A 12,836-nucleotide genomic window follows, 5' to 3' on the forward strand; every position below is an offset into this window, starting at 1 on the left:
GGCTGTGAAACAGCCCTGCACTGTTAATTCAGCTGCATGCTGGTTAAACAAACAAACAAACAGTGGTTCTCAGGAGCCAGTGGGGCGTTTATGCCTCACCACAAGGATAGCAGGAAGGGACTTGCTGAACAGCCTCTCCGTCCCCTGGTACGCTCAGCTCCTCTGGCAGCCCAGTTAAATCACTAACCTGTAAAATTCAAGATGACACTTGCCTTGTTAAACCAGGGCAAAGCATGAGGATCATCCACACCAGACACTGCTCACCTCAACTAGGGTATCCAGCACCAGAAATGAAGTGAGCTTTAGCAGTGATGTAAAATTACTGCAAAAGAAATGTCATCTGTGCCAGAAACACTAATGTGCCATCAAATAACTTACCTTCCACTGTACCTCAATGTGTATCTTTTTCCTTGAAATTGCACACATTCCACTGCCCATAGAAAAACACCTCGAGTGCTCAAACTAAGGCTGCCCATGGAGGCTGGGCCCCCTTGGCCATGACCTGAGGCCCGTTTGTGTCTGTCTGTGTACAGAACAGCGCTGGGAGCAGATCTGTGAGCAGCTGGGGGGCCTGGCCCCTTCCCCAGCAGGGCTCTGGGCTCCAGGGGCTCCCAGGGGCTGTGGGACCCTGTCTCCTGTGCCTGGTGTGTGTGGGCTCTCAGCTCTCACATGAAATGCTGAAGCTGCAGGAATGTTAAAGTTCAGTGTGGATTTGTAGAGGGCACTCCCAGCCAGCATGGAAAAAGCATTTTTCTTATTTCAAGTCCAATGAGAGGCACTTCCACATGCATGAAGAGGTGGGATTAGAAGCAGTCTTTTCTACCAGTCTGGTAGAGAGACCCCTTTCCAGGAAGGGTGGCTTAGAATAAAACTACTCCTCCTCCTATTTTACATTTTGACAAGCTCTTCTGGGTCCTGTCAGAGCAAAGGATGGCAAGTTTGCACAATGTTAAAAATCACTGGCTCTTTATAAATACTATGTTGAAATACTCCATATACCTATTTGTTATACTATTACTAATTTTCATTAAAATTACATATTAACATATGCCTGTAACAAGTCACAAAACTTAAAATGCAGTTGATGCTCTTTAAACCAAGTTCATTTTTTACAAATGTGTCACAGAAGGCATCATCAGACTGATCTTAGTTGTCATTTTGAAAACAGCTGCAAGTTTGGCACGTTTCATTCAGAAAGGTCCAAGAGGAATCACTACTTTCCCACATTTAACCCAGTTAAGTCTGGCTCTGTGCTAAGTTTCTCTCAGTTTCTCTGTGCTACATTACATACAGTTCTTACCTCTGTGTTCTCCCAGCTTTATGCACCCTTTCAAAGGCAGCCTGTCAAAAATGGCTCTTCTCTCCTGAAAATTACAACCAGAGCTCCTTGTCCCATCTGGTCCTTCTGTGTTGGAGTCAACATCAAGAACTTGCACTGACAGCGAAGGAAGGAAGTTCACGCAGGCTCAAAAGAATGGTTTCATTAGAAATTTATTTCTTTAAACATGGCCATTTTGAGATTAATGATACTACTTCAGGGAACATGAAAGAATAATAAACAGTTTTAGAAGGGAAACAATCAGGTAAGTCAGGATTTGCTTTTCAAACAGTAAAAGGCCAAACTCCAAGAGGCAATAAATTTTGGCATATGAGGACTAGTATTTTCAAATCCAAAGTTGGCTTAGTTTTACAGTGGAAGCTGACTGCAACCTTAGCTACCTTTCCACAACGCTGGACTCAGTCATAACTTAAATGTACAGGAGCATAATGTGAAAAGATTTTGTTTTATTAATTAAAAGTTAACAGCAACAGGCACATATTAAAATGAATATGGCAAAGCCTTTACAAATGGCTTTACGCTGAAGCTCTCTTCCAAAAATGGCTGTTGCAACAAACTGTAAACAGAATTAATAAACAGTCTTTTACAATAATAACAGGGAAATACAAATGAACTAAAAGAAAGCACCAGTTTCTCAAACTAGATTACAGTTGTGCTTACTGTACTTAAAACAATGTAAAACAAATTACAAAAATGGAATGTTTTAAGTTTAAAATTAGTCCTTTAATTTTGTCCTAAAAAACATTTTCTCCTTTTCCCATCAAAAACCCATCAGTGGGTAATGTTTCAGTAGAGGGAGGAATACGTAAACAATGCACTTTTTTTTATTATTTTTTTTTCAAATCAAAAACAAATTTGGTCACTTAGCTTTGTGCATAGTTTAAGGCATCTGTAGCAATTTGTTACAGTTTCCTCCCCAGTGTGGCTGTTCATGAAATTGTCACATTCTAAAAGAATAAATTAAAAAAAAAAAAAGAAAAAGAAAAAATGTTGCCGTTCAAACCCTTCCCCGAGCCCTCCCGCCCTCCCCCGTCCCAAACTCACACACCCACACATACACACACGCTGCAGCGAAAGGGGCATTTGTACCCTTGTTCTGAAGGACACGCTTCCCATCCCACTTTATTTCAGATTGGCAAATACCCTGAGCTGATTATGGTGTTTAGACATTCCACCTTTTTCTTGCATGTGCAGTTCAAGTGTACAATAGTGAGAACAACATGCGATGTTCCCACTGCAGAATCGCAATGCAGTTCGGACGCTTCCCCCCCACCCCTTCCCTTCCCAGATTCAGAAGTGTTTTTTCGCTGTTAAAAAATTGCATTCCCATACAGCACTGGAGTAAAGCTTGGCTGTGCTCTATGATGAATGCTCAGTTCCCAGTGCACAAACAAAATTATGGCAAATGGGAGGCTTTTCTGGCATCCAAAGAAACAAGAGCTGCAGTCTCAAATTTGATCTTTTTCTTTTAAAAAAGCAAAAAACCCAAGTTAGTGGTTCCTTCACAGCCATGCGCAAAGGTTAAGTCTAGAACCGACAGTTTCAGAGTACATTTGTAAACATCGAGTCTTGCCAGAGGCAGCAGAGGATGGGCACTTCACATTTCCGTATTAAAACAGGGACTGAGTGGAAGGTATGCTTTGAACACATTTATGCAAGTCTTGCTAAATTCCAAGGGAGTGGAACAATCCATGTCAAGTCTTAGATTTGAAGACCGTATTCCAAATATCATGAGAAAACCCAAGCCAGGGGGCACGGCGACGCTTCCGTCCCGTTGCTCCGAGGCTCGGTCGCTGCTGTGCTTTGCATATTCGAGGTTCCGAACGACAACCAACTGAGGCGGGTGCATATTGCTCTATGTTCAGGTCTGGCGGCTTAAAAAAATTCTGGGTCAAATGGTCTGTGTCAAAGGAAAACTTGGAAATAAATAATGCTGGCATCATTTTACCATTCTACCAAAACCTTGGGCTGGCATGTGTCTCCTTGAATCCAACCGTGCAGATACCGAGGGAAGAGGCAGTTTTGTCTTGGAGATTGAGGTCAGGACAATCGAGGTTCCTGAGGTAAAATGTCTGAGTCCATTTCCTCAAAAGTGGGGTCAACATCGTCACCGCTGCCCGACTGTTCCCTCTGCACTCCCTTCCAGCTTGCCTTGTTCAGTCCCAGGTGGCCAAGCATTGTCTGAGACAGCCTCGTGTTGGAAAAACGGGCCCATTCCCCAAACAGTGGTTCCACTAAGTAAGTCATAAAGCCTTCAGAAACAAGCAAAGAGAGGCAGATTAAATAAAAAAACAATACAGAGAAAAAGTAAAATACTCAATACTTTAAATAGCATTTAGTAGCAAACAATAAATGTGCAGTTAAATACTCATTTAAATATTTTGGGCATCTTTACAAAAAAAATCTCTCAAAATGTAAAAGATTTTACTAATCAGTCAGAAGAACACCAATACACTACATTAAAAATTACCCTCTTTCTTTCACAGCAATGACCAAATGAAGACAAATATTGGACAATATGGAAGGGGAGAGAAATCTAAACATTAGCAACTAAGTCAGACAATTTAGAAAACCTGAAGTTCAAAAAGATTTTATAATTAATTGCCCTTCAGTGTGCCTGAATTATACTACACAGGGGAAAAAATAATATATTGTTTTCACAATACTAGGGTGACTAAAAATACTTTAAAATACAAATTTTAGAAACTTTTTAAATAAGGCCACAAAACAATGCATTGATGTACTTCGTGTGTATGCACATGTTCATTTATTTGTAATGTTTATTTACATGAAGCAAAAAAATCAATGGTAAGATAGCCAAAACTGAGTCTTTTAATTAAAAAAGATATGAATTCCTAGCATTCTAAATTAAACAGTGCAGTTGATTGAACATATCAGCTTTTGTGTCAATCTAAAGCATTAATTCATTCTGTGCTTGTTGTTAAATTTTTTTCTTTTACTATGTTTTTAACTGAGTCCCACTTCACCTCCATAATCAACTTTTATTAAAATTTACTATAAAAAGACATTTTACTATTTAAATCCAAGTCAGGTTAGCAAAAACTATTAATATAATGGCTATCCACCATTCTCCATCACATCTCTGCCCACCACCCTCCTTAAAGGCTGTATTTAAAGGGAATGCTGACATTCCAAAAAGCTAAACCCATCATGCCCAGTTGTGACAAGCTCATTGCAAAAGGCACCCAAGGCCATATGGCAAGGGGAAGGGACCTTCCTCTTCCCAAAACACCCTTCAGATGAGGAAAGTTCTGGGCAGCAGTGTGGAGAAGTCAGACAGCTGAACCTGCTCTGTGAGGAAACAGAGGGACTCCAGGATTGTCAGGGCAGCACCGTTCATAAACAATTCAAGAGAGGTTTATGTAACAAATAAAAATAGAATTGCTCTTTATAATAAAGTGCTGCCGCACACAGAGTATGTTCAGCCTCTAGGAAATGTATCCATAAGGTGCTTTTTTTTCAAATTGCATGCTGAAAGAAATCTACTAGAATGAAGTGAATTGCAGTTACCAATCTGGATATTGGCAATAGTTTCTGTCTGTCGGTCACAAAGTGGACTCACACCCAAGTGATATTTTTTTTCGATATCACCTGAAGAAACAAAAGTATAACGCAACCATTAAATCATCCCAACCAAATCAAACACTAACAAAAGTGAGCTGTGAGTGTTGGCTTACAAGGATACTACCCTGCAGCTGGTGGAATGCATTTAGTTCTCTTCCCAACTCCAAAAAACCCAAGCAGATCTGTCAGACTAACAACTTACAACTACTGTATTTAAATACTTGGTATTTTTCATCAAACAGTAATTACAGAAACCCCATAGAACCACAAGTTTCCTGAAGGATTAGCATCCTCTTTCCTGCAAAACCTACACTGTCATAGAAATGACAAATGAATCCCCCCTCAGCAATATGGAAGAGGATAGCTTAGCTTTCAGAAATTTCTCGCTAAAGGCAATTTGTGTTTCTGCTTCCCCATCACCTTTATCTAAGGTTACGTCTCACATGATTAGCACCAAATAAAGCAGTCTGTTCCCCATTTACCATATTCACGTGCAAATTAGCAGGTCTCAAGTCCATCAAACTACCCTTAATTTTATTATAAAACAATTTAATAAAAATGGAGTAAATTCACTCCATTTGCCAATGAAAGGCTTTATTAACTGCGTACAGAAGTAGTCTAAACTGCACAGTAACTAAAAATCTCCCTGGCTCTTACCTGCTTACCAACAGGCCTCACAGCTGAAGCTTAAATATTGAACATGATCAACATATTCCATAATTTGCTGAAACCACTAGAGCAATTTAAAGTGGCCATAATTATTAATCTGCAACACCTTTCAGCTGAAGGATGTATTGCAGCAGCCATTCTAGGTTCAGATTCTAAGCAGATTCTCTGCTGAGTTTTAGTAACTCTGACCTTTTGCAGGAGACACAACCCATGGAAGTAAAAAACTCCTATACTGTACGTCTCTGTTAGTGCAAAATATAAATGGACTAGGGCTCATGGACACTCTCTCCACACTGAATACATGATATACTAACAGGTACTTCTACTCTTACTTGCCTTGATGGAAGAACTCCTCCGTTACTTTCTCACTCCACTGCTTGCTCAGCTCCCATGTCCGACAGGGGTTACAAATATCTGCACACTTCAAAGCCATCTAACAAGTTAACACACACTGTTAGATCGTCTTGTCTTCAACTCAAGTGCCTGTAATTACTTAACTCCTGAGAGCAGATTATTTTAGGTTTTGTGAATAACAAACCTACCTACCACTTCTGCTCCAAAGTTATGTTCTGTAATATTTAAAAAACACTCAGGGAATTGTGAGATCTCATGATCATCCCTGAGTAATATGGAAATTCAGTCAACTCAAAGTATTTCAGGACCACTATATTTAGTATACTCACTGGTACAGGAACCAAAAATAACTTCAGAAAAAGAAGCATCAAAGCAAACAAGCCGTGGTTTCCATTTCTGGCTCTCATGCTTGTATTTTTAGCAATAGTTTGCACAAGATAGAACTTCTCATCTGTTTGTCCACTTTCTCTTATGGCCCACAATATGAACCTAGTAAGAAAATGCCTACAAACCTAAGAAGATTCTCAAGGCTTTTGTTTTTCAAGTTTGCTAAAGCTCACTAGCACAACTGCAAACTGATTCACAACAGCAGTGTTTTCCTTCCCCAAAATATGTTCTGACAAAGCATTTCACAGTTCTGAGGCTGCAATGGAGTTGTTAGAAGAGCTAAACCTTGTCTTGGAAATACCTCGATTCAGCAGCTCCAAGTTATCAGACTTACCAACACACAGCAGCACTTGGGAGAAGTGCTGGCTGTGGGAACTGAAGTGGAGGAACAACCTCTTTGTAATGGAACAGAAAGTCTAAAAGACAGTTCTGCTCCGTTTTGAAAGGAGGAGAAGGCCTGGCAGAAGCACTTACAGTAAATTAGTTTTCCCACTAAAATGCTCTTTTCAAAAGTACGAGCAGCAAGATCACCTGTAAGATGAAGTGACGATGGTTCGCGTTCTCCAAACATAGATCTCCTCTATCCAAATGGGATCGGAACATGGACAGGTACTCGTTTTGTTGGCTGATGTCTGTGGCGAGAATGAGATCACCTATCTGGCTCTCCATCAGCTGCCTGAAATAACAAACATTCAAAAGCATATCATTTAAGAACAACAGTCATCACTAGATCTACATGACATTTTATCATATTTATTATTGTAGAAATACAAGCTTTATAATAAGCATTTTCAGTGAACTGTTTGTTTTCTTTTCCTGAAAAATTCCTGCAACATTCACAGAAATATCAGAATATTTCATTGGCAGTTTTCAGAAAGACTAAAACAGTTTTTAGCTTTTTTCCTCCCCCTCCTTTTTTTTTTTCCTTAAAAATGCACGAACTGATTGTCTCAAGATTATTTCTTGTCAAGAGTAGGTGAAGATGTTCTATTTTAAACTACAGTTGTGGTGGCAGAACGAGAAAAGCCTGCCAAGTTTAGTCTGAACAGGTGCTTGACTACATGAATACACTCCTTCAATGTGCTTGCAATACATGTTATTTTCTGAGTATCACGTTGCACCATGAACTGCTCTACTCTACCAGCACAGTATCCAGGAATTCTTAAAATAGATCTCTATATTTTGTACTCAAAACTGCTGTGCAATAACTTATCTTGTTTTGCAGGGCTCTCTTAGCTGACAGATTGCTTCTATCTGAAACTAATCTATACTATGTGGTATAAACATACCTGTTTTCTAATGACATATGTGCAAATAAACCAGATTCTCTCAGCAACCCCACTGCCGATCTCCAGTGATGGTTCTCTAATACTGAGGTATTCTGTGAATTAAAATGGAATAACACACATCAGTAAATGCCCTTTTCTTAGGCTGAAGAGCTATATACAATTTGGCTGTGTTTTGGGGTTCGTGTTTTATTTTCTTCTCTTCTTTTTTGTTTTTGCCAGAGATTAAAACCCACAAATCCTGAACACTTACTTAATTTGCACAATTTTTTTATCCCAGTGACATGGAAACACTGTCTGCATTCCATCCTACCACTAGCTAAACACATCACAATTTATACTCCTTTTCAAACCTGTTTTTAACAAAACAACTGATTTTATCCTTACCTTATATAAAGCCGCTAAATAATGATTTGTTTTAATTAGGAAAGGTTGGTTAACGCCTGGGTGATCCAAATCATGTGTGGCAGCTGCTATTAAACTAAGCAGGACATCCCATGGAGTTAAAGACTCAGAAAGCTGCAAGGCAAACCCAACAAATGTTAGTAATGCAATAAGGCCTTAGAAAAAGTGCATGAATGTTTTCAGTAATTAACAGCCAACAGAAATTTGGAGAAAATCTTGAAGATGTAAAACTAACATTCCACTGACTTTTCACAGTATTTCCCCCGCAAAAGCTACAAAATTTCAGCAATGGTTTAAGCATTATTCTTTCTGAATGGCAAAGTCCACTCATAAAAAATGCCAGCATCCAAAATTCTTTGTGTCTGGTAATGAAGCTTGATTCCTAACCAGACCCCATAAAAGCAGCAAATTCTTAAAATTAGCTCTCTCTCTCATTCACCAAGTCCATTTGTGTTTATTCTGCTTTAAATTCATACTAAATTTTAAAAAGCATGAAAGCCTTTCCTCCTAAGAAGAAGAAACTAATGCTCTGGAAGACTTGGAACTATTTAGAATGTATTTCTACTCTTATGCAAAATTGTATTTCAAGGTCTACCAGGACCAGAACCAAAGGAGGAAAATCTGCCACAAATAAATATTTTCAAAGACCATGTCAATTAACTCAGCATGCATCTACATGGACGTACTGTCACTGTTCATAGGTGTTCCTTCTTGTGGTAGAGAGGTTTGAAAGTTTAAACTCAGTAACAAAGTCTAGTTTGCACTAAAACAGAGAGGACAGTTCTGCCCATACAGTACACTGAACTGTAGCTGCACATGTTACTAAAAATACCAAGCCTATTCTTGTATCTGAAGCTTTACAAAACTTCCATCACGAGTATTAAATAAAAAATGCTCAGAGCTTCCAAACTGGATGCCATAAAAAAGCTCATCCTGTACCAGCTCTGATCAGGCTCACTGCACCAATTGGTCTGAGAGCAGCACTGAGAAACTGAGTGGGAGGAGTGGGCAAAGAGCCTCTGAAAAAGGTTTTATGGAGCCAAAATTTACTTGTTTTTACCTCAGAAGCAGAACAAGGAGCTATTCAAGGGAATACCAGATTGGTGATAATCTGCATCAAAGTAGATAACTTTTCATCTAGCTACAGAGCACTACAGCTTTCAATTTAATACAGAAGGACAGGACTTTGCCCTGAAATTGTCCAAGACATCACTTGAAGCAGCCTGATAGCAGTCTAAGTAGTAGAGGAACAACCACTAAATTAATTTAGCTTCTTAAGGTCTGCCACTCTTCCCTTTCTTAAAAAGAAAGCCAAAGAGAACTCCTAATGTATTGCTATAACTGCATCTTGTAGAAGTAAACTGTTGAGTAACAGCAAAGATGAGCAAAGCAAGGGTAATGATAATTTATGGAAGAAGAAAACCACCCCAGATGACAAGTACACAGGTTTATTGTTGCCAGCTCTGACTCAGGCTGCAATTCTATATGAATGTCTTGGGGCACAGCACTATATTAAACAGCTGCAACTTTAATTCCCTGCTCTAGTTCAGCAGGAAGTCACACAAAAGACAATGTCAGCTCAGAGGGGGAGAAAAAGAAAAGCACACTAAGTGTGAATCCCCAGCCTCAGCAACAGGGAAGGCAAGGGAGAGTTCAGAAGTGTTTCTTGTTAGGTTCTTAGATTTCTTTACTTTTGATAAAACCTGCATGTGTATATACACATAGATATATGCATGTAGGTTTATGTAAGATCAATGACCTTACTGCTCTCTACAACTGCCTGAAAAGAGGCTGTAGCCAGGGGGCTTGGCTGCTTCTCCCAGGTAACCAGTGACAGCATAGAGAACAGTCTAAAGTTGTGCCAGGGGAGGTTTAGGTTGGACCTTAGGAACAATTCCTTCACTGAAAGGGTGATTAGAGATTGGTTTGGGCTGTCCACAGTGCTGGAGTCACCGTCCCTGGAGGTGTTTAGGTGGATGTGGCACTCAGTGCCATGGTCTAGTAGACAAGGTGGTGTTTGGTCACAGGTTGGACTCTATCTCACAAGCCTTTTCCAACCTAAATGATTCTGTGATAGGTGCACACAATCCATTCATATGCATATACACACAAACACATATTTCTGTGTGTATGAGTGATGTAAAAGTGAGAATGCTCCTTACCTTGGGCTCTTTTAAGTAACAGTGCATGGCCTGAGTCACATCAGCAGCATGAACTGCATTATGATAAGGATTTTGACTGTGATAATCTTCTTGAACCATAACTGCCAGAAAAAAACAAAAAGCCAAATTTAAATAAAATTGCAATTTTTTCAAAGACCATTTTATATGCCCCATTAGGCACAGAAATATGCAGTATCACAAGTTACATACAATAAAAGCATCAGAGTCAATAAATTGTCAGCTGAAGCACGATGCAGCTGTAAGATTTTTATGCAAAGAAACAGTGTTTGCTAAAGGAAATCAACTACATGTAAAGTCACCTCAGAGCAAAAATTAAACAACTTGAAATCAATATATAATCTGAGATACTCTGACTTTGAGAACTTCCCAAGGAAGGCTGTCTTTGACAATCTGTCTGAATGGTGAGGCAACACTGAATAAAAATAAAAATTACGCTTTTTACCAAACCATTAGGATGACTTCATATCATGACCTGAAAACAAACAGGACTTCAGAGGAATTAAGCATTGCTTCTTCATCATATGAAGGGTCTTTCTTTCCCATTCAGGAAAGTGGTCATGGAAGACCACTTCTATATGTATTCTAGGCATTTGCTCATACTTGGTACTCAGACAAATGTAAGCCCATATGCAATTTAGAAAAGAACCTCATTTAGATGCTAGTCTGACTAACTACACCTAGATTCAATATTCCCTATTTAACTTCTTTCCTCCATCTTCCTGACTGTCCTGGAAGATTACAGGCAAAATTCTTTGAAGGGCATCAACATTCGCTCAAGTACAGGGAATGAAAAACTATAATGTTAAAAAGGATTGAAGGGAAGAAGCACAGCAATCAAACTGTATTCTAAAGTCTTGCCTACTACCTCTAAAGTCTTGAGGTTTGCTTGGAAGAACTACACATTAGTTCTTCCAAGCAAACCTCAAAAGAACATTTTCCTGTCTGACTACAGTCTGTCAGTCCCACCAAACAAACATGCCCACAAGCTCCTTTTCTACTCAATTTACAAGGCCAGAGAATCCATGTAATTGTGAATGTAATGTTACAGCATTACTGACATGGTGTTTGTGAAAGCTGAGGTTCATGACAAGTCAAAATACTGTCACCACTATGTCATCTCAATAGTACTCAATGGATAGGTGACAGCTCATATGAAAAGTAATGAAAATCAATATAAATGGCTTTGGGCTTCATTAACCTGCAGTAGAACCCTCTCCCACCTATTCCTCACATCAAGTGCATGGATGCATATATCTCTGGCTTTCTTTTTAATTTTATTATGGCTTCATAGGCTGATCCAGCCACCGGAACTTTACAATTTTCCTAACTTACTTATTTTATTAAAGCAGACCTAGGTCAACATTTTGATCATAGTTTGCCAGAATCAGAGTAGCACAACCACCCTGTTTTCAGGAATGCAGCACTTTGCATTTTCTCTCCCTGGTTTAGGTCTGGAATAAGAATCTATAAAGACACAGTAAGAAGATGCAGATCTCCAAGCACATGATGGAAATCACTGAAAGACTCTGTGTGTGTGTGTGTATGTACATATATATATATACACACATACACAAAAAAAGAGTTAAGATCCCATAGGGGACTAAAATCAAGATTTCTCTACTTAAAAAGATTTCAGTAGATTCTCATATAATGTGAATTTTGTGTAGCACTGGACCATTTGAGCTATCCTAGTCTTCTGGAATTTGATCTTCAGATTGCTATGGATTAAAGGAAAAGGGAAGAATTGTGCTCATGGTAAGAAACTGTATTTGGAAGAAAGTCCATTACAAAATCAAAGAACCTAAGACAGAAATTTTTACTGATATTAAGTAGAAGGCATTATCAAAAAGGGAAAGGTGTTGAATTTCAAATTTAGAATAAATTTTGTCTTCTTCAAAGTCTAATCTCATTCTAGTGGATTGTGACCTTGAATAGTCACATCTAGTTAGAATTCTCATCTTCTGATAAACAGTTAACTAAGCCAGTAATTTCTATCTCATCTTTCCAGTATTATCATCTGCATAATGTCAACTAACCAGATGAGAAAGAAAAAACACATTCAGTTAGAACTTGAAAAGCCTAAAACCAGATTTCTATAATAATTTTCCTCCACTCCAAGATACCAGTTATTAAGGTCAGTTTATTAACATTCCTGAAACTGGAGAAAATTTAGTCTACTTTAAAACAACATGAACTGCAAGACAGAACTGATTTTTTTTAATTGAACTGAACTAAATTGTGAAAACAAAAACATTCTCTTACTTGAAAGGGGAGGAAAGACTTCCAAATGTGATTGCTCCCCTGTTAAGTGACAAACTTTGTAACCACAGAATTGTTTTCTCTGAAACTGTGAAAAACTGCTGAAGGGGACCAGAAACTTGTTTCTCCTGGTCAGTTAAAAAAAATCATCCCATTTCACAAAATAAAAGATACTGTCACAAAAGAACCAAAGAACGGAGGTCTCATACCAGCACCTGTCTATGTACTGGGATGCAGACAGCTCTGTCAAGTGAATGTAGCACTTGGTTTGAATATACTACATTGCATTTACAATTATTTTCAAAGAAGCATTCCAGTGACACAGGCCCAGACATTAAATTAAAATTGTCCTGTACTCTGTCTAGGGAG

The 12,836-nt window shown here is 38.8% G+C and overlaps 1 protein-coding gene across 2 annotated transcripts in view; it reads right to left on the minus strand.

The window, feature by feature from the left end:
* Positions 1-2,373: 2,373 nt before the first annotated feature.
* The window catches only part of PDE7A (phosphodiesterase 7A), a 74,806-nt gene continuing 64,343 nt past the window's right edge, over positions 2,374-12,836 (minus strand). For both annotated transcript variants that reach the window (XM_058042571.1, XM_058042506.1), the window contains 7 exons: positions 10,188-10,288; positions 8,008-8,139; positions 7,624-7,715; positions 6,866-7,010; positions 5,930-6,026; positions 4,871-4,951; positions 2,374-3,591 (listed from right to left, as the gene is read on the minus strand). In XM_058042571.1, the coding sequence (XP_057898554.1) occupies positions 3,380-3,591; positions 4,871-4,951; positions 5,930-6,026; positions 6,866-7,010; positions 7,624-7,715; positions 8,008-8,139; positions 10,188-10,288 (860 nt within the window). In that variant the 3' untranslated portion in view covers positions 2,374-3,379. The remainder of the gene's footprint in view (positions 3,592-4,870; positions 4,952-5,929; positions 6,027-6,865; positions 7,011-7,623; positions 7,716-8,007; positions 8,140-10,187; positions 10,289-12,836) is intronic.

This window comes from Melospiza georgiana, chromosome 1 (genome assembly GCF_028018845.1).
Source record: "Melospiza georgiana isolate bMelGeo1 chromosome 1, bMelGeo1.pri, whole genome shotgun sequence".
In the NCBI taxonomy this organism is placed as follows: Eukaryota; Metazoa; Chordata; class Aves; order Passeriformes; family Passerellidae; genus Melospiza; species Melospiza georgiana.